At 41.3% G+C, this 22,914-nt stretch overlaps 1 protein-coding gene across 3 annotated transcripts in view; it reads right to left on the bottom strand.

Annotated features, from left to right (window-relative positions):
• The window catches only part of PRKAR1B (protein kinase cAMP-dependent type I regulatory subunit beta), a 118,179-nt gene that overhangs the window by 6,336 nt on the left and 88,929 nt on the right, over window positions 1-22,914 (bottom strand). For all 3 annotated transcript variants that reach the window (XM_084640767.1, XM_084640766.1, XM_084640768.1), the window contains one exon: window positions 22,604-22,725. In XM_084640767.1, the coding sequence (XP_084496893.1) occupies window positions 22,604-22,725 (122 nt within the window). The remainder of the gene's footprint in view (window positions 1-22,603; window positions 22,726-22,914) is intronic.

Raw genomic sequence — 22,914 nt, 5'->3', positions numbered from 1 at the left:
TTTAATATTAATATTTTTGATAGAGGCAACGTGATATAAAACTTTAATAAGTCAGAGTTTTCTGAAGCAATTGCTTCCACCGTTCTATTGCAGTCTGCCTTTTTAGAAACACCGTGATATCTGCTGGAGAAGCAGAGATGTGTCTGGGCTCCACAATAAACACTCAGCTTGGCAGGATAAAGCATATTCCAGATACATATTTTTCCACTCTTGTTTAACAGTCACATACGCTCTTCCCGCTGCTCAGCGAAAACAGGTCTATAATAGAGTCAAAGACGTTTCCTGAAATCCTGACAACAGCACCCAGATGTAAGACCTGATTTGTCTCTTTTTGCAGTAGATGCACACTCCACACGTACATCTTTGGGGTAGTGTCTGTCCAGGAAAACAGCCCACATTATGGCAAAAAGAAGAGGGTTTTATAATTATCCATTTATAACACCTCCATTTTGTACATGTATAACAGGTCCAATGTTGAAATAAAATAAATCACAACCCTTTATTCTCCATAAATTATTGTAAATTAAGTCAATAATACCAAAACTAATTAGGTATTAGTCCCCCCAGCCTCCACCTCCACTCTCACCCCCACCCGCACCCCAAGGTTTCACAGCCATACTTCATCTTAGCTTACTTTTCAGTTGTTCACAGTATGATTTCTCAGTTGTCTACATCCATTGTGCTGAGCCTTGCAACCCCTGACTCCCAACAGAAGTCCTCAGATGCATGAACAGTGGCATTTGTCCCAATCCTGGGAATCAGGAGCATTTCATGAGGAGTGTTCAGACAGCCTGTGTGCCCTCTCCTCCCCAAACATTTGATCTCAATGGGCAAACACTTCCCTTTAGGTGACACATAGCAGTTTGCAGGGTTGGGCTCAATGATCAAAGTTTTGCAGGATCAAGCCCTTTAATACTGTTCAGTTTAAAACAGCATCTTGTACACTGATAGTTATTTCAACCTCCTCCATTGTGGAGCAAAACCTTTAGAGTATACATTGTAGGCAGCAGGAAGATGTTTGACACCATCTGATAAATCAGTATTTTGTGATGATAGGAAACTGAAAGCAGACAGGCATGTCTCCTCGCTAGCAAGAAGTTTGGGAGTGAAATGATAAATCTTTAGTGGATCTAGGAATTTTCTCATACAGGCACTGAGGGGTCTCTGTCTTCCCAGTAACTGATATCATTAACCTCCTCTTCTTTCCTCCAAGTAAATACAGGCATCTTATTGCAAAAACAACAGGAGTAGGAGTTCTCAAAGCAATGTGCCATCAACATCCACCATCATCACCCCACACACCAAGTTACTCCCTCTGTAACAGTTCTGTGGCAGCAGTGAGAAATATTTATGAATGCCTTTCAGACGCACCAGCAATTTGCTTTGCAAAAATTTATAACTTAGATATGGCACTATAATTTAAGATGTAAAAGGTAAATTAAATTTTATAATCCATGAGCTTCCCTCCTCTCCAAAGTAATGAGTTTTTGATCGATGTTTTACTGTCTGACCATATAGGTGGGTTAGACATCCCAGAAAGTTAACCACACATATTGTTCATCTGGGCACCCCAGTAGCATTGATAGGGCCTCATCCTTCACATTCTTACACATCTGAGTCACTTTACGCACAAGATTGGTCCCTCTGGCTTCAGTAGGACCGTTGATAAGAATAAAATGACTCCTCTGTAGGACCAGGCTGAGGATCAGACTCATTAATAGTGGGAGAATCTTTATATTCTGATATTCTGTTCAGATTTGGCCCGATCCAAAGTCTAACGATATCAATAGGAGTTCTTCTGTAGACCTCAGTGGAATTTGGATCAGGCCCATTAATGGTGGGAGGATCTTTACTAAAAATCACTGGCATTAAAGTTTTTACTTCATAGATATGTTAGCCCTGAGGTATGATCAATGCAATGAACAATGCAAGACAAACTGCTATGTTACAACCCGTAAAAATAAAGGTGGAAAAGAAAAGAAATTAATGAACAGTAATAAGGTTTGCAATTTTGGGGTAGTTTTAAAATGCTTTATGGCTATTTAAAATGTGTTACGGTTTTTGGAGGAGCATAAACTCAGACAAGTGCAGTGTGAAAGTATAATCAGGCAGGACAAAAAACAATTTGAAAAGCTACTAGCCAAAGAGTCATAAACTAACAGTAATTTTTTTTTAGTACAACAGAAGCAGGAAGTCAGCCAAACAGTCAATGGGCCACTGGACGATCAAGGTGCTCAGGGAGCACTCAAGGAAGACAAGGCCATTGCTTAAGAGCAGAGAAGCTAAATGAATTCTTTGCATTGGTCTTCAATGCAGAGGATGTGAGGAAGATTCCCATGCCTGAGCTATTCCTTTTAGGTGATGAATCTGAGGAAGTGTCCCAGATTGAGGTGTCAGTAGAGGAGGTTTTGGAACAAATTGATAAATTAAACAGTAATAAATCACCAGGACCAGATGGTATTCACCAGAGAGTTCTGAAGGAATTCAAATATGAAATTGCAGAACTACTAATTGTGTTATGTAATCTATCATTTAAATCAGCTTCTGTACCAGATGACAGGAGGAAAGCTAATGTGAACCAATTTTTCAAAAAGGCTCCAGAGGCAATCCTGGCAATTACAGTCTGGTAAGACTAACTTCAGTATCAGGCAAATAGGCTGAAACTATAATAAAGAACAGAATTATCAGACACATAGATGAATACAATTTGTTGGGGAAGAGTCAACATAGATTTTGTAAAGGGAAATCATGCTTCACCAATCTATTAGATTTCTTTGAGGGGGTCAACAAATATGTGGAGCAGTGTGCTCCAGTGGATCTAGTGTACTTAGATTTTCAGAAAGCCTTTGACAAGGGTCCTCATCAAAGGCTTTTAAGCAAAGTATGCAGTCATGGGATAAAAAGGAAGATCCTTTCATGGATAAGTAACTGGTTAAAAAATAGAAAACAAAGGGATGGAATAAATGGTCAATTTTCAGAATGGAGAGAGGTAAATAGTGGTGTCCCCCAGTGCTGTTCAACATATTCATAAATGATCTGGAAAAAGGGGTAAACAGTAAGGTGGCAAAATTTGCAGATAATACAAAATTACTCAAGATAGTTAAGTCCAAAGCAGACTGTGAAGAGTTACACAGGGATCTCACAAAACTGGGTGACTGGGCAACAAAATAGCAGATGAAATTCTATACTTTGATAAATGCAAAGTAAAGCATAACGGAAAACGTAATCCCAGCTACACATACAAAATGATGAGGTCTAAATTAGCTGTTACCACTCAAGAAAGAGATCTTGGAGTCATTGTGGATAACATCCGCTCAATGTGCAGCTGCAGTCAAAAAAGCCAACAGAATGTTAGGAACCATTAGGAAAGGGATAGATAATAAGACAGAAAATATCATAATGCCAATATATAAATCCATGCTATGCCCATGCCTGGAATATTGCATGCAGTTGTGGTCACCCCATCTCAAAAAAGATATATTACAATTGGAAAAGGAACAGAGAAGGGCAACAAAAATGATTAAAGATATGGAACAGCTTCTATATCAGGAGACATGAAAAAGACAGACTTTTCAGCTTGGAAAAGAGATGACTAAGAGGGGATAAGATAGAGGTCTATACAATTGTGACTGCTGTGGAGAAAGTGAATAAGATAGTATTATTAACTCCTTCACATAACACAAGAACCAGGGGTCACCCAATTAAATTAATAGGCAACTGGTTTAAAACAAACAAAAGGAAGTACTTCTTCACACAACACACAGTCAACCTGTGGAATTCGGGATGTTGTAAAGGCCAAAACTATAATAGGGTTAAAAAAAAAACCAACTAAATCATGGAGGGTGGGTCCATCAGTAGCTGTTAGCCAGGATGGGCAGAGATGCAACACCATGCTCTCATTGTCCCTAGCCTCTGCTTGCCAGAAGCTGAGCGTGGGTAACTGGGGAAGGATCATTCAATGATTGCCTGTTCTGTGCATCCCCTCAGAAGCACCTGGCATTGGCCAGTGTCAGAAGACAGGATACTGGGCTAGATGGACCATTGGTCTGACCCAGTATGGCCATTCTGATATTCTTGTAATCCGGGCTCCTGTCTCAGTCTTTACTAGGGTGAATTTCACTTTACCTTCGTAAAACCTAGTTCTTCAGGTTTCATGTTGGGGAAGTGTAGCATCTGAAATCTACCACACACACCCCAAACCAACACCAGGCGGTAAAGTTGCCTCTCTAGAAAAACTGCTATGCAGCCCATCCATGCTCCTGCACCGAATGTTAGGGCCCATGCCTTTGCATAAAAGTGGGCTTCAACCACACAATGTCTGCCCCCATCACCACTTTGCTTGCCAGCCTACACAGGGTGGACATCGAGGTCCCTCAGTAAAGCAGGCCCCCTTCCCTGCCTCTCTACCAGTTCATCAAAGCCTAATAGCTCCAATGCATGGCTTTAGCAATGCAGAGGGCTTTAAGCTTGTGAACTTCATGCTCACTACTTACTCATTGAAATCAGTTGGAGTTTACCAAAGTAAAAACTGAGAAAAGATCTCAGGATTTGACCAATCAGAACAAATACTGTGCCCAGCAGCTGGCCCAAGCAGCCTGGCCATACTAGGCAGATGTTCAGGAAGGTGGTGAAGAAGTGACTCCTTCTCACTAGGATGTGAAGCAGCTGCAGAACCATCCCACGGAGGCTAATCTGCTGGAGGGGGTTTGGCAGCCTCCTACATGTTCTCTATGAAGATGGGATTACTGACTATGCAGAGAGCATCTGAAGGCTCATGAGGCAGGACAGCCACAGATCTATGTTGCTGAGATGTTACTGTTATCATAGGGTAGGCTGTGAGCTACAATATATAGTTTTATTTGGGATGATAGGTGAAAAAGGAGATGTGGGGCTGGGCTTTTCAAATAATAAAAACCGAGTCAGGTATAAATTATAGCCATGGGTGACTAAATATTATTAGATGGATTAGTAGCAATTGGTGGCACACTGTAATTTTAATATGAGTCATTAAAATATTTGTCTATCTTCCCACTTTTTGCAGTTTGATGAAAGAGTATTAGATGGGAAGTATCCTGTACTTGGAGTTAGAGATGGAAATATACTGAACTTGGCCAAACTTTGGAAACTACTAATCAACTGCAGGACGAGCCCTGTGTAAAGGGGTCAAGTTCCCGTCACTTTGAGCCAGATCCTGAAAATCCTTCTTTATACCTTCATTCATGTGAGATGGGCCTTGCACCATTGGGTCCTTTAACAGGAAAATAAATCACAGTATCTTATTGCTTGCCTTTGACAAAGAATTTAGGTTCTGTGTGTACATATGCCCAATCCAGCTTCTACTGGGTAAAACTCCCAGGCTCATTATAAGTAATGTTCTGTAGATTGTATGAATTCATTCTGCTCTTTTCATACCATTTATTTTATCAGTGCAAGGAAGTGTGGTAAAGGCTTTAGGCAAAATGCTAGCATAGTATCAGCTGCATTGAACACCACTGTGTTCAGTCATCTGGAAATGGGTATAAAACCGAGTACTGCATTTTGCTTTGTATGTTTTTTTTAATTAACTTTTTTATGTTCTGTCTATTTCACTTCCCTTCACCTCACTAACACTGAATGACTGATCCATGAAAGGAGCTTCTGAATGGGAGAGTCATCTCTTGTGAATTTAGGAGCCCCCCTGTGGAACACACTTCCACTTACTGATTACTAACAAGTACTGTCAGAGAGCAGACCACAGACCACAAAAGCGACAAAGCTCAGGCCTGTTGTATGTACAGTTTTTCTACCAATTTAACTATTTCAGTTAAGGGCATGATTTTCAGCTGAAATAGTTAAATTGGTGCAAGCCCTAGGATGGATGCAGTTACACCAGGATAAAGTTGCTGTATACCAGTATAGCTTATTCCCCTTTCCTTATGGGAATAAACTATGCCAGCATAAGCACCTTTATACCAGTATATCTGAGTCTGCACTAGGGGGGTTGTATTGCTTTAACTATACCAATATAGTGAGAGGTACATGGTTTGTGTGTAGCTGAGCCCTTACAGTCGGGGTGCAACGCTGAACATTCCTATCTGGCTCGTGCAATTCTCCCTGAGTCCCTTTTTGTGCTTGACTGCATCTTTTTTTCATGGAAGTAATAATGGGAAAAGATCAAACACACAAACTGGAGAAACTAGCCTTGTCTCACCTTGTAAATATAGATTTAAACAATTGGGGTTTCTTCCACCCTGGAGTTGCTCCCACTTCCCAGTTTTGAAGGCTTTCCTGACGCATTTTTCTTCCCTCTGCATCATGTATTAAAAAAGAGTGCGTGGCCTGCACATACAAGAGATGGAAAAGATCTAGACCTTGTCTACACCACAGGTTACTTGGGTATAACTTACGTTGCTCAGGGGGTGTGAATAATCCACACCCCTGCGCAACATAAATTGCACCAACCTAAGTGCCGGTGTGGACAGCACTATGTCAGTGGGGGAGTTTCTCCTGCCAACATAGCTACCGCCTCTCGCGGAGGCAGGAGCTATTGAGCCGACGGGAGAGCTCTCCCACAAGTGCTATAGCGGAGCTGCATTGATGCAGCTGCGCTGCTGTAAGTGCTGTAGTGTAAATGTAGTCGTAGTCTCTCCCTCTGCTACTGCTGTTAAACCATTGCGCTATCAACTGCTAACCATGCACAGCAGCCCCTTGCTCTTTCACAGTTTGCTAACCCACTCACCCCGTAATTCACACACTCAGAAGGTAAGCTTCTCCCCAGTCCTCAGAAACATGAGACCTCATTACAGCAGTACAATTCAATCTTTGCTAAGCTATTACAAGCTACTAAATATTTACTAGTATGCTATGGAGTAATATCAGAAAACTACTGCACATGTGCCAAATAACAGCTCCATTCAAATCACAGCACAGTCAGTGGCTTCAAGGGAAGTTGGTTTGGGCCTGAAATGAACAAAATGTTTATGATGCAGTATCCATAGGGGTTTTATTTAATCACCTTTGCCTCCTTACTTGATAATTCACAAAATTAATTTGCAGTATAAATCGCCCCGCCATTAGTTCAAATGAAGGAAATTCAGAAGCTGTAGTTCCTCTTCTCGGGCAACAAACACACTAAAAACATTGACAGTCTGATGAGTCCAGCAGACCCACAGCGATCTATCGGGAAATGTTTCAGACAACTTCAACGTTATTTTTAAAATGGTGATTTAATAATTTAAATCAATTCAGCTCTTTTTAATTTAAAAACTATAATTTTAATCGTCTTTAGTTCAGTTCTGCAACCATTACTCTCATGACCATCTTTACTACTTATCTGTTATAATGATTACTTATGTGAGTAAGGGCTATAGAATCAGGCCCCATGCCTGCATAAAAAAATCCCTTTTTGAGCTATGTCCATGTATTGAATTCTTCTCTTGGCATGTTAGGATTGACTGTAGATTACAGTTCTCAATATGCAGAAAAGGCAGCTGCTAAGTAACAGTAGTCTCTACTAACAACATTTTAAAAACTGTCCAGCTATTTTATGCAGTATGTACACAGGCAGCTTTGCTAATTATGGTCCTGACCCTGAGAAGCACAGAGTGCCTTCAAATCCCACTGATTTCAAGGGGATCTGAAGACACTCAGCACCTAGCAGGATTAAGCCCTAAAAATTCCCCTATCATTGAATGAATTCGAAAGACGGCATTATAGCAATAATGGAAGCACTGTGCTTCCCACACACTTGTCTTTACAGAACAGCGGTTCAGAAGGGGCCTTTATATTGTTAATACAATTATACTAACATTCTATAAGCTTGGTAACATTAATGCACAATATTCTGACACAAAATTCTCAGCAACATTATTACATATTACAAGCTAGACAGGACACTAGAAAACAAACTGTGATATCTGACTGGCACATGTTCTAGACATTAGCTCTCCAACTATGCCTGGTACTGTGCAATGTGACATGTGCCAGCAATATCACACATGCATAAAATTTATATGTGTTTCTAAGACCCCATCAGCAAGTGGGTACCATTTATATAAGTTTAGGAATAACATCCGCTTGCTCAAGAGAGTGAGGAACAAAAGCTGTTTCACACAGGCACCAAAATAGCCACAACTATGAAGGTGCTTTAAAAATGACAATCAATCATACACTAAGAGTAGTTTAAAACAGCAAAAACAACTGAGCCACAGGGCATTTCCTAGGGATATAGAAGAGATCAGGGTTAAGGCCCAGACACGACTACACCCAGTCAGTCATTAATCACCAGGAAATGCCTTTGTCTTGATCTTTTACTATTTAAAATCATAGTAGATTTGAGATAGAAAGACCTTTTACATCATTTTGTCCCTCCCCCATAGCGGTCTCAGAGACAGGCTTGCTCTGCAATGGTGAGAAAGTCAGCATTAAACCTGTACTGAGTCCAATCATGCTCTCACTGTAGCCAACCAGTTTTGCTATTAACTTTGGTGGGAACAGGATGAGAACTGTTGTGTGAGAGAGACCTGCAAACCTGACGCATTGCCAAAAGGAACAGAATATTCTCTGTCAATCAGAATGGACATAGAGAGTGTACAGACACCCCTGAAATACTTAGGTGAAAATATAAATCAAGAAGTCCTTGCTCAGTAGGTGATCTCCTTACCAAGCATTTCTCACTCTTTACAATAGGGTAAGTTTATAACCAGTGGAAATGCTTTCTGAAAGAGGGCCTATATCTTCCGACTTCAGAAATGTTACTGTGATTTACACCACTGTAAACAAGATCAGGGTACAGTAGACAGGTGTCTGATAAATGCGTATCTGCACAATATTGCTGCTCAGGTCTTTACCTACAGGCAAAAAGCATATAGAGCAGTGCAGATAGGCGGATGCAAATGTGACCTTTGTACGTTCTGATTCTAGGCCAGCTGTGTGCTGGCCAGCCCTAAGGCTGTACTATGTTATACCAGCTGCCAATTGGGACCAGTATGGCAGCTGGAGATCACAAGCCCAGATCCTGTTGGCAGTATGATGCTGAGTGGCTCCATCACAGCTCAGGATCTGGGCCTATATGCTTTTTACTTCTACCTAGTTTTAACATTTTAGTTGCTTTTTTTATATACCCAGTCCCTCTATTGTACTGGTATATAATTTTTCTGGTGGCAGAAAAATTACCTGTTTCAATAGGCGAACTGTAAAGGTAGGTCCAGGTGTGAATTTTTAAGGAATGATATTAAAGATACTTGGCCTTGACTATTTTGTAGCTTCTGTGGGAAAACAACAGAATTAATACTCATCCTGATGCCAGATTTTAAGGGCTGTTTGTGCCAAGCGCCGTGGATGATTGCCAACAATGCACTGTTTTCCTCCTTCAGACAAGGCAGTGTACAAGGCAATAAAAGTCACAAAGAAAAAAAATATTGCATTTTAAAGATTCTTTCTTTCTACAAAGCTTGCCATTATCTTTTCTCCCTCTGAAGCCAGGAAATGTCCACTGAGTCAACATAAAAGTGACTCTATAATGGGTTATTCATCAACTGTTCATATTTGTGACTGACTTTAACAGTTATCGTGTCTTGGGAGCCGACAGCATAGAATACCACCACCTACGGAATGGGCAATATTGAATGCAAAAGAGAGAAAACAAAAAAAAAGTGATAAATTCCCTTCCCCTCACTCCCAAACTCCTTTCTGGTGAAAATCATTTTTAGCTGTTAATGTTGTTTTATGGCCCAGTTACTCCTACCACCATCTGCTACTTTGTGAAAACATTCTGTAGATATTGAAGTAACCAGACCAAGCAAAAGTCTGAGACAGACATCATAATTAAAGTCTCATAACTAATGCTGTGACCAGAACTGGGCTAGCAGCTGCCACCAGCTAGGGCAGGAGCTTCTAAGCAACAAACAAAACGTTGAGTAATTTGCAGTGGGAATGGAATAAAATACTCCTCATGGGGTTTGGTGATATGCTTCTCTAGGGGATTTACAATACCTTCAGTTTGCATTCAAAAACAAAATTTTGCAATTCTGGAATACAGTAAAATACATTCCCCCAGAGTTGCCTTTTCTTACAGAGAAAGCTGTGTACATTCTGCAAATCCTATGGAAATCCACACTATAAAGCCACTTGCCCTGCTCTAAGGGGCAGGCAAAATCGTGCAAAATCCATAGTCATCTCAACAGGATCTTTATGAGCCAGGGCTAAAAGCTACCCCTGCAAGGCATGGTTTTTAGTATCCAGTGAGATGGATGAATTCTTCCAGAGTCTGGGAAATCCCACAATGCCCCTTCCCATCAGTCTGAATACTGTTTATATAGGTATATGTCAAATACCGTTTACGTGTTTACAGGAGACAATACTCAAGTGCGATAAACACAGACCTAGTACTGTTGGGACTGTGGGCACCTGTAGTGTAGATATAAAGCACTCAGAGCCACAATGCTCTTGACCGTATTGAGTAAATAGTTTGTAATGGTGTGTTAGCAAATGCTTCAATCCCCAAAAGCCTTAACACATATCCTGGCAACCTCCTGAAAACCTGCAGAGACAGCCAGCCTGATTCTGCCAGTCTTACTCATACTGAGCAATACTTTACTGGGGGGATTTCAATGAGGCTTCTTGACTTGAGTAAGGTACACCATGAGAGGAGTAAAGGTAGCAGAATCAGGCCCAAAGCGTACCCAGAAAGAAAAAAGAATATGCTCTAACTAAACATACAATCCTGGGAAACATTGTACATGGAGGAAAGAATCTTAAAAACACCCAGCATTCTTGATCTTTTTGAAAATGGAATTGTACATACTGCATGTTACTAGGCAACAATTAACGCTGGATTTACATCTCAGTACCAACTTTCCTCCTAGTTTTCAGTGTGTCCCATATTTGCAATTGACTGGGCCATTATCATCAAGGGTGTGTCAGTATTTCCAGTATAAATCTCAATTTTAAGTGATTTAAATTACAGCTGAATGAGACTGAACGCTCTACACAAGCTCTCATCCCAGATATGAATTAACACCATTCAATGCAAATTTGTTGTGCTGTGCATAAAGTGTGCAAAAAGGTTGGGTTTTTAAAATACTTTTAGGAATTTGAGGGCTAGATCTTCCAGAGCTGCTTTGTGCTGCACTGCTGATGGAATCTGATCATAAAGCAGGCATAGGCCAAAGGGTGTCCTTCAATGACACAAAAGCAACATAAAGGCTCCTATACACACACTGGAGGTCATCAGAGGCGAGTGGGAGCAATCAGGATGCCCCACCTCTGCACCAGTTCCTTGATGCATTTTGTCCTTTGGGACCATTGACAGGAAGCTTAAATTACAGCACCCCGAGGCTGCTTTAATTTATACCTGGGGATCAGAAATTCCAAAACTGGCCCCAAGTTCAAGGGAATGCCAAGGTGAAGAACAGTAAGTACACCCTTTGAACTCTGTACTCCTCAGATGTAGTCAATGATCTGGATCTTAAAAATTTGGGGAAATAATAGTTTATAAAAAGTTTCAAATTGCAGCCAGTAATTTTGAAGTATAAAGTACCTCAGTGGATGATGCTGTGAGCCAGCATCTCTGAAAAAAGCCCACTTACATTATGCATAGCCCATTTATGTATAAGTTCAGGCACCTGACACTGAAAATGTTGGTCTCATTTAAAAAAACAAAACAACCCCCTCAAATCCTGTTGCTTCACATTAGCCATTTATGAAAACCTTAATTTGCAATTAAATTAATCTGATAAATGTGTGTGCAGCTTTTTGAACATGTAAAGCTTCAGGTGGAGGAGGAAGGATGGACCAGTTAGGGCACTAGCTTGGGGTTCAGAAGATGGGATTCCATTTTCTGCTCTGCCATGGACTTCCTGTGTGAACTTGGGCAAGTAACTTAGTCTCCCTAGGCCTCAATCCCCGCTGTGTATAAGAGGGATAACAACACTGCCCTATTGTTGTGAGGATAAATACACTGAAGATTGCGATGTGTTCAGTAACGGAGCCATGTAAGACAGATAAGTTGCTAAGATAGGATGTGTTGGTAAAAGTATTATACATAATATTTCAGCACTGTGGTTTTAGGTTATAATGTCTTGTTTTTTTAAAGTTATTACGCCCAGAAACTTGACACAAATGCCCTGCATTGGCCAGACTGGCTGGGAATATTTTCTGTAATAATGTGTCAGATGTGAACATCTTGAAAATTAAGGGTAGCAAAGCTTGTTTGCATAGGCTTTTTCCATACAGTTATGGTTCAGAGAGTTAGGTGGATTATTTTATAACCTATTTTCTGCCTCCATTCTTTAGAAGAGGTCAGCATCCCACAGAGCCAGAATGCACACAAGGTTACAACTATAGGGCCTGATCCAATGCTCACTGAATTCAATGGAAAGACTCCCACTGACATCACCAACAGCTGGATCGGGCCCATATTTTGCTGGATTGGATTGCAAAGCACTGCAGCATGTGCTTAATCACATCCCTATTTAGGATAGCAAGTAAGCACATGCCTAAACTTTAAGAGCTTGACCTCCAAGGGACTTAAGCACATGCTTAAAGTTAGGCACATGCTTAGGTACTGTCCTGAATTATTATTCATATTACCATAATGCTTAGGAGAGCTAGTCACAGATCAGAACCCTACTGTACAAACACGGAAGGGATGGAATGCTGAACTGGAGCCCATGTGAGCAGTAATATTTAAGCTCAACTGGTGACACCAGATGGAAACAGAATCAACCCTTGTTGCAAGGACTCTGGGTGAAATAATTCTTTTGTTGTTAAACCAGCTACAGCCCAGGAAATTCAGGCACTTATTGTTATTTTGGTTACTTTCATTTATTGTTTTAGGTATAGTAGAAGTTGCTGTACTGCGCAGCCCTTGACAAACATACTCACTATCAACCTAATCCTGGTGACACTGAGCAGTTCTGAGTGTAGCCTTTGAAACTCCTTTTCTAGACCACATTCATCTTCCTAATTAATAATTAATCACCGTTGTATTTTAAAGAGATTATCATGTGTGATAGCGGAGTGTGCCTAAGGCAGTGACTTCATTAACCCTACGGAAGAGGTTTACTTTGTAGTTCTCCTGCTTGTTGTAGGGGTATGTGCCAAAGGGATCTCTTTCAGGTTATAGTGTCAAAGTGTAACAATTTAAAGCAGGAAACAATTGGACCATTATTTTTCTTTTTCTTTTTTGTTAAACAGCTTTTACACCATAAATCTTCAAAAACCTGTTTTGCAATAATACACAAGCCTACATTTACCACAAAAAGGCCTAATCCTGCAAGGGGCTGAGTCCCCCTTAACTCCTACTATATAGGGTCCCTCCATGTTAGTATTTTTAACCAAGGTGCAAACCTTGTTCAATCTAACCATGGTTTGAACATGGTTTGCAACCATATAGAGTCTAGGCACAAAGGGTGTTACAGCTGTGTTAAGAAACAGCGCTTTCACCCTACAGAGTTCTAATCTCAAACACTTTTCAGCGGTCATGATTGTTCACAGCATGCCCCTGCCCAGACAGAAGCATCAAACCGTGGCCTTGATTGAAATGTCCAAGTCAATGGGAATGGTCCCCATGATAATTATAACTGTGCTCCAAGACAATTGTCCAAACACAGTTCTACATATCCATTCTGTCACATCAGTTCTCCCACTTAAGCGTACTGCTGTATGCATTCATTTTCAAAAGCCTTTACACGGTAGACAAATCATTTCTGTTCATTCCTTGTTTAGGACCCACTTGCAATTATGCAATTTCTCATTTGCCTGGTTTTCATAGTAATAATAATACTTGGTACTTAAAGAGCATCTTTCACCCACCTTTGTAAAGTGCTGTCAGATTTATTGTTCTCTGATCTATAAAATAGGGATAGAGACGCGGGGATGTTAAAATTTGTCCAAACTGTGAATTACTGGCAGAGCTGAGACTCGAACCCAGGAGACCTGACATCATCTCCTTTTCTTAGCAGTAAGATGAGAATAATAATAATTAATAATAATGATAATACCTCACTCTTATATAGAGCTTTTCATCAGTAGATCTCAGAGGGCTTTACAAAGGAGGTCAGTATCATACCATCTCTCTTTTACTTATCAAAAGCTACTATTATTAAATGGATGACACTTATATTGGATTTTAAAACTACCATCCAATATGAAACTGCTCATTATTACATCTAATATCATATTATCCAGTTTTCCTTGAACTTTATCATATGTCAAGCTGCATAATGCACACAGTTTTATTTCTTGTGCCTAAGAGTACTCAGCACGGTTGGGAGATAGAAGAGAGCCCATGCAGAGAGCTCCAGTAAGTTGTCCTACATGACTATAATCTTTTTCTGTCGGTAGGTATATGTTCCTTAAGCCTTTCCAAGCTTTAAGGACTGCCACAGGCATATGGCAGCAGCTCAGTTACCAACCAGACATGATAAGCTCTCAATATGCAACTGAAATCAGAGGACATTCTGAGCGTACTCAGGGCAGTTCCATGACATAACTCTATGCCATATGTGGTGCTTAGTAACGATAAGTGGATCCAAAGGATCTGATATAGGGAATGGTGGGAGCTAAAAGACACAGCATAGTACTTCGCAGCTGTGGACCCTAGCATTTTCTGGCAGCTGAATCAGAAAAACTTTCTTTTAGGTACTGCACCACTGAGCCAAGTTTTGGGCTGAATGTACAGAACAGCATATGAAAACTACTTCCTCTCTCACTACTGTTGTCTGTTAACTTTTCCAGTGGCCTGAATAGCAGACAACTATAACAGTCCTTTCCTTGGTACCATGGCCCTGATCCCGCTCCCACTGAAGTTAATGGCAAAGCACTAATTGAACTCAGTGGGAGCTGAATCAGGCCCCATTTGAATGACATTTTATTTAGATTTACATTTTTTTACTGGAGTTTTAACTTAGCAGGCTCCTCCTTTAAAATAGTAGTTAAAAATACTTGCTTTATATGAAGTCAAATGAATAAAGCCTTCCTAGTGTTGGGTAGTTTATGATACAAGTGCAAATTTATTTGTTAGAAACTGTACATCTGTTATGAGTTACACTTGCCAAAATATAATTCTTTTATGGTAACAATTGCTGCATGGTGCTTAAAGTTTTGCACCTCTGTGCCAGGAATCTCATATGGGATAATTCCATGACCTTGGAATCCAACAGATACATTCCACATCTGTCTAGGCTGAGAAAGCCTGAGTTTGTTGTGTGAAAAGCGTAGTGGAAGACAAGATCTGTAAATGTCTGAAAATACAGAGCCTGCCGTTTTGATTTTTTTTTAGTTTCAACTTAGTAGTAAATAAATCTGGGGCCAATAGTTATTTCATTGCTATTAAAGGATAAAGTCACTACTGATTTCTTGTATCTTTAAATTATGAAGTATGGTACAGAAGGTAAAAAAATTTACATCTGAAAAACAATTTTCTTAGCCACTAGATATTTAAATTGAGACAAGTCTTGATGGTGTCTGCTGCTGATTGTAGAGTTACATGAAAAATGAGGAGCCCATGCTAATGCAGGAAGACATCATATGGGTGTTTATGAAAATTTAGGGTGGAAGAACCTTAATTGTCCTGGAATCCTGAGGATATATTTACCACTAGAGAGAGAAAGACAGATAGACAGACAGACAGACACAAGCATACATACATGCTCTATGTCTGTTTCCCCATCTGCAAAATGCGGCTAATGATACTTTCCTACCTCCAGTGCATGTGACTATGGACGTCTTAAATGAGTATGGTTTTTTTGTTAATAGTATCATTACCTCAGTTTTGCATATAATGGAATGGGGACAGAGGGGCTACACTACTCATCGGGCAGACAATGAGGATAGATGTATTAGATGTGGGCCAGGGTTTTTATCATGGTTGTGACATTGACTTTGTGCAAGTAAGGGCTTGTCTACACGAACATTTAGTTCACAGCAAGCTGGGATGTGAACCTATCCTGCACTAGCCTGCCGCACAAGAGTGTCTGGGTGGAGCCCGCTGAAGTGCACTAACAGTTCCTTAATATGTTTGATCTACTCCTATTTCAAGGCAGGATAGATCAAAGTGCACGAAGGAACTGTTAGAGCATGTCAGCAGCATCCACACAGAGACTCATTGTGCAGCACACTAGTGCAGCTGGCCACGAACTAAATGTTTGTGTAGACACATCGAAGTCATGTGAACCCCTCCTTGGGACAGGGCCTAACACAACAGTTGAAGCCTCTGGGGCATACCAGAATATAAATTATTGTTTCCTCTTCTGCAAAGTATGGATGACGATGCTTAGCACTTTTGTGGCCCTCTTCTTCCATAGATCTCAAAGGAAGCTAAAAATTATTAGTGCAGAAAGTAAAACTAAAGTCTCTCTCACTTCTGGAGCAACATTCTGCCCTCTTTCCCATCAGTGCAATCCCGCTGGAGTTAGCAGAGTTGCACAGGTATAACTAAGGGAAGAAATCGGCACCCTATGCTCATCTTTATCTGGTGTATGACATAGTGTGCCAGTGTAGATATGTATTATTTTAATAAATCTTTTTAATGATCATGCCTATCATTCTGGAAAGCACTTAAATGCCTGCATAGGCCATCCCTGTTCACGAAAGCACTTAAAAGTGCTTGATTTTGATTTCAAATGGGACTTGAACACGTGCTTAGGAATGCTAAATACTGTAATGCATAATAAGGGGTGCTTTCCTGAACTGCAGCTTGAGCACTGACAATGTAAGTAATAAAATAAGCCAAAGGATTGTGTGGCAAGAGCACTAAAGTACTAGCAGGGTAAGTGAACAAATGCAAGGCAGTGGAGATTATTCCAGGTGGCAAAAATACTCAATATGCCTGTTAAGAGAAAGATGGACTCCACCACCGTATGCTGCCAGCAGAAAATTATTCATCGTTTACTTTGTGGTTGCTTTTCTGATCATTCTGGAGTGTGAAAGTTTTGATTGTAGGAGGAAGGCCAGACAGTTAATTATTAGCAAATTTGCACACATGCACTGGTTTTGGAGGGCGCCACATACCTTGCCCCTTCAGGAACAGAGAAAAGGCCAGAAGGAGTTAGAAAACTGAAGTGCTGTATGTCGACAGGGTGGGGCCATGTAAGTAGAGTGGGAGAAAGGAATCCTGAGTTCTGGTCCTTCCTTAGCCACTGACTCACTTTGACCCAAAGCATTTAGGCCCAGTTTTTCACAAGTGGGCACTAATTTAGTTACTACCCTTTTTTTGGCATCCAGTCTGAGACATTTGCAGAGGTGCTGAGGACCGATATCTCCAGCTGAAGTCAGTAGGAGTGGTGGGTACTCAGCATTTCAGGAAAAAATGGAGGTACTCTCAATTAATGGACACTGTCCTTAACCTCTCTGTGACTCAGGTCACCCGCCTGTAACATGGGAATAACGGTTATCTACTTCATAGTGTTGTTGTGAAGTTTAATCAATCTTTTAAAGTGTGTGGAGATCCTTGGAGGAAAGTTGCCATAGATATTGGGTTAAATAAAAAAGCACAAAAGCATGTATTTCCAATAACTCATGTATGGGTATTTGTATATTTGAAATAGAAAGTTATAGCTGCACTGAACCACAAGACATTTGAATTGTTTTGTAACAAATACTATCTATAGTGTCACAAAATAATCTATTGGTTTTATTCATTTATTTGTCATAGATACCATATCTAGGTGCTGCAAATTGGTTATTACAATAAATGAAAATCCAACCAACTCAATAATATCTTCATCTTCATATTGAACAGTTGGTATTGTATCAGGCAGACACTATACAATAGTTTACAGAACAACATTATTATTTCCTGGAATCAAAACAGGGCTGCAAACTCACAGCTAAATAAACATATAATTATAACTGGCCACAAAAATCAACACAGATGATTGCCAAACCAAAAGCATCAGAAAACAGTTTGAAAAAGTCAAGTGTAAGAGGCATAACATACTAACTTGCCTAATCAAAAATTCAAGTTACCATTTGAGCGCTCCTTAATGTATACATTTCTTTGGACAAATCATGTCAGATGCTACCAGCGGTGTATTAACGCCTAGGCCAACAAGGCCTAGGCCTAGGGTGGCAAATTTGCAGGGGTGGCAAATTTATAATAGCCAGAGGCTGCTTCCCCCGGCCCCGGCCCAACTGCACCCCTTCCCCAAATCCCCGTCCCGGCTCCGCCTCCTCTCCTGATCGCGCCACATTCCCCCCTTTTCCCCCCTCCTTCACGAAGCTGTTTCGTGCACAAGCACTGGCAGGGAGCGGGGAGAAGCAGGACCCAGCGGTGTGCTCAGGGGAGGAGGCGGAGGTGGAGCGGAGGTGAGCAGGGGCGGGGGGGAGCAATTATTTCAGGCCCTACAGGCGGCAAAATCTTTAATCCGCCACAGGGTGCTACCCCTTGTACCAGGAATGTTCCTGTGAAGAGCCAACATGGTTGGAATGTTAGCACCTCAAAGTAATGTTATAGAGGAAAGCAACTATGAAGGTTAACAAAACATGAGTGGTTTATATAGCAGGTTAACAAAAACTATGATGCCAACTATTTAAAATCTGTGGTAGGTCTGACACTCCTAGGGAACCTTACACGGTGGAGCTACAAAACTATATAAACTTGGAGACGCCCTTTGGGACATCAATCCCAGAATTCCCTGTGATTGTTTCAAAGCTTCAGAAGCTGGGCCATTGCCTTTTCTAAGTAAACACTTATTGTACATAATAATCATAGAAATGTAGGGCTGGAAGGGACCTCGAGACATCATCAAGTTCCGTCCCTGTGCCAAGGCAGGACCAAGTAAACCTAGATGTCTATGACAGGTGTTTATCCAACCTTTTTTTAAAAACCTCCAATGATGGGGATTTCATAATCTCCCTTGGAAGCCTATTCCAGAGCTTACCAACCCTTATAGTTAGAAAGTTTTTCCTAATATCTCCTAATATTTCCTAAATCTCACTTGCTGCAGATTAGGCCCATCACTTCTTGTCCTACCTTCAGTGGACATGAAAAACAATCAATCCACATCCTCTTTAAAACAGTCCTTAACATATTTGAAGATTATCTGGTCCCCCATCAGCCTTCTTTTCTCAAGACTAAACATGCCCAGTTGTTTTTACCTTTCCCCGTAGGTCAAGTTTTCTAAATCTTTTATCCTTTTCATTTGTCTTCAATGGACTCTCTAGCTTGTCCACATCGATCCTAAAATGTGGTGCCCAGAACTGGACACAGCTGAGGCCCTAACGCTGCCGAGTAGAGTGGGATAATCATCTCCACTGTCTGGTATACAATACTCCTATTAAAATACTCCAGAATGATATTAACCTTTTTTGCAACTGCATCACATTGTTGACTCACTTTCACTTTGCGTTACTATAATATGGAATAAAAAATCAGTCTAAAATTGCTTCTGCATAGTGTCACTGTGTACTGTTAAACAACTGCCATATCACACCCCAAAAGTGACTGCATTTCAGTTGCACGTGAAATAAATAGCATGCAAATAACTCGGTAATGTTTGTAGAGTATTTCTGGATGTAAGGCCATAAATAAAAAAAGAATATGAAAGGAGCTAATATTTTTTGGACTGCAAACCAGCCAAACCACTTTCAACTAAAGTTTGCAAAATAATTTGTTCCCGATGGCTCTGCTCACATCTCCTGAAAAAAAGTTTTATATCTGAGCCATAAACCTCTGTGAAATGAGGTTCAAACTACAAACCCAGAACTACAGCAGCACAAGCAGGCACAAGTGTAACTTCTATATAAAATAACTAGTAAGGGGGTTTGATTCTTTAATGCAGAAAAACACTGGCAGCTTCCAAAGTGAGAAACATGTAGATGAAATTCTAGGAGTGAATGGATGAATGGCTGGAGGGACAGAAGAACAGATAGTACATGAGTATGCAGTGCTAGTGCTTTGCTACCCATTGAAGTCTTCGCAGCTGTTCTGTTAAGAGGAGGAAAATAAAGGCCTTTGGTAGCTCTTAAGCAGGCTGCCAATTTTCCACACTGGTTTTGATGGCTAAGAAAACTTAATACTGTAGCCTTTTGCTGCTCCATGGAGCCACAAAATTTTTAGAAAACCTATAGAAATGCACACTGTGTTGTTTTACAAAGAAGCTATATTTTCTAAATGCTGCGTACATACAAGCTGTTTTACTAACTACAAATATATTATGGGCTGGATTTTTAAAATCTGTCCTCCCATTTTGCACCCATAGTTTTTTGTGGGCACAATTAATGTCATTTAGACATTTTAACTACCTGATATTGCAGATGCAATGACTTGCACTCAAAATTTTGTGGGCATCAAAAGTGGGGAAGCCAGGTCCAAAGTTTCTTCAGTGCTTCAGCACCCACACAGAAAGGAAAAAAAGGCATTTTAAACCCACTATATGCATTGTTGGCCACATGCTGGCTGCCATGGGAGCTCTGGCTGCCCTCACAAAATTCTGAGATGCTTCTTTGCAGGCCCCTCATGATTCTAGAGTGGGGTTTAATGGGTAGAGTTTATACCTTTGTATATGTACAATCCCTGAGCTAGCAATAGAAACTATGCAGCCAAAACTCTTTGATGTGGATATATGGAGTGAGGGCTCCTAATACTGTAAGAATATGGTCACACACTAAAGCTGTTTTTGTATTTTTGAGTCCTTTTTATGTTATCTTCTTGCTCCAAGACACATTATATTTGTGTGTGTGTGTGTATTTTTGAGTCCTTTTTATGTTATCTTCTTGCTCCAAGACACATTGTGTGTGTGTGTGTGTGTGTAAAATACCCATCAACATCTGCTTGCTTGTGAGGCAGAAGGGAGATGATGGAGCTGAAGGAAAGTGTCAGATGATTTCCCAGAGGATGTCTCAGCTGCCTGACTGGTCTGACTGCCTGTGTGAGAGCAAGTGAGAAAGCAACTCAGCCACCCAGATTTGGTTTAAGCAAAGCAGAGGGATGGATTACCCCTACCACCTGTCACAGTTGCTGGGCTAACTGCACCTCTGACCCCTCCTGGTCTCTTTGAGTGCCCCCTCCACCCCCAGCCCTCAAGCTTGCACCTCTCTTGGGTGGGGAGGAAGTGAGAGGGGAACCCCACGATTCTCTCACTCTCAGACTAGACTTTCGGCTGCTATTCTCTGGTGTTGACTGTGATAACCTCAGCAGGCCCAAGGTTGGTTCAGTATCTGCAGTTCTGTTCCTTCTTGGAGCACCTTCTTAAAGCAAAAGTACTGTTTATTTAGAACAAAAGCATTTCAGAGAAAACAGATTTTAAAACAACAGATAGTCTATACACATGCCTATCTTTCCCTGACGCATAAGCCCAGGGCTGGGGAAGGCCCCAACTGCTTCAGCCACTCCCACAAGACCAGTGTCTGTATTCCATGTCTCCCAGGACAGCAGACACTCAGCTTCCACTCCCTTTCTCTCCAGAGAGAGTCCTTTTCACTGTTCAGTGTCCTTTTGATCACTATGGCAAAACAGCTGAAGAACTTTGGGCTGGAGCCTGGAAGCCATCTTCACCACTAATAGCCAGTGTCTTGGAATTGCCCCCCAAGCATTTGTTAGGAGGACGCTTACTGTCACAGGGTTCACTCATTGCTGGGGTGGCTGTGTCTGGGGAGTAACTCCACCCGGTCTGTTGCCCTGATCTGTCTCTTGTTCGTGCTGCAGCCCCTCTTGCACACCAGGAGTTGCTGTGCTTTCTCTTTGTGACTCAGCTGCTCCCTCTTCATAGCTTGGCTCTCTGGTCAGGTCACGATAGTTTTCTCCTTCTCAGGTCTCAAACTCCCAGCAGCCCTTCAATCCAAGGCTATACCACTTCCCCAGTGTCTGGTAGGGAAACCTGTGCCCTCCCTGTACTCCAGGTTCCAGCTCCAGGACCCCTGAGTCAGTGGCCAAGGTCTGCACTGTCCCAAACATTGCTGTCGTTACCCCAAGCCTTTTCCTACTCCACCTCTATCAGGTTTCTGCTCCACCACCCTCCTGGGTAAACTCTTTCTTCAGGGCCTGGATCTCAGGGCTTCTACTCTCCCCCGGGGCTTCCTCCTTTCCCTCTCTAAACCCACAGTACAGCCCCTTCTGTCCTCTTTTCCTGGCCTTATACCAGCCCTGCCTGCTCCTGCTCAGCTGGGCTCTATCCTCAGAGATTGCCTGTCAGCCTAATCCCTCCCTCAGGTGTGGCCTATCAGGTTAATTATCCCCTTCGGCACCTCAGTCACCCACATTAGCCTGGAAAAGATTAACATCCCATCACAATTATCTTGAGCCATTGTGTTGCCTTCTTGCTTGTTTTGCCAGCATCCCCCTCTTCAGCTAGATCAATACATTCACACAGGAAATCTAATAACCCAGCACAGCTATACAGTATCTCTACCTTACTGACCATGCCACATACAGTATTCAGAACATTACAGATCAGTATTCTCAGATTCTTACGTAGCAGCTCCACCTCTGCCACGCTTCCCCCCTAGAAGCCAAGGGTACAGATTCTGAGCTCAGCTGATTCTGGAGTAACTCTACTGACTTCAGTGGAGTTATTCCAGATTTACAATGGATGAACTGAGATTAAATGTGGCCAACTTTTTTCATTACCATAGCTTGAACATAACCACACACGGGGAAATTCTGCCAGAAAGCCACACTTACTTCTGTGATGATGAAAAAGTCATCCCCTGGCTCTCCCTGAACAACAATTTTTTCGCCATCTTCAAACTGGACAGGTTCTAGTGCATCTGCCACTGTAAGGCGCTCCCATTTGTCCAGTGATTCTACAATATTAAAGATGATACAGCTTTATTGCGAAAGTGTCCAGCTTTGACACAGGAGTCACATCTAACCCGATACTCCTGGTTCTATTTAAAAATAAATATTAGCAGATAATGAAATTGTGGTGAGTTCACTTTTATTTCATCGGTGCCTTCTGCCTGAATCTCTGTTCAGGAAACATGGAAGTATTT

Source organism: Lepidochelys olivacea (genome assembly GCF_965140295.1).
Source record: "Lepidochelys olivacea isolate rLepOli2 genome assembly, chromosome: 10".
NCBI lineage: Eukaryota > Metazoa > Chordata > Testudines > Cheloniidae > Lepidochelys > Lepidochelys olivacea.
The sequence above is the reverse complement of the archived record's forward strand: the minus strand, read 5'-3'. Positions and strand labels throughout refer to the sequence as shown.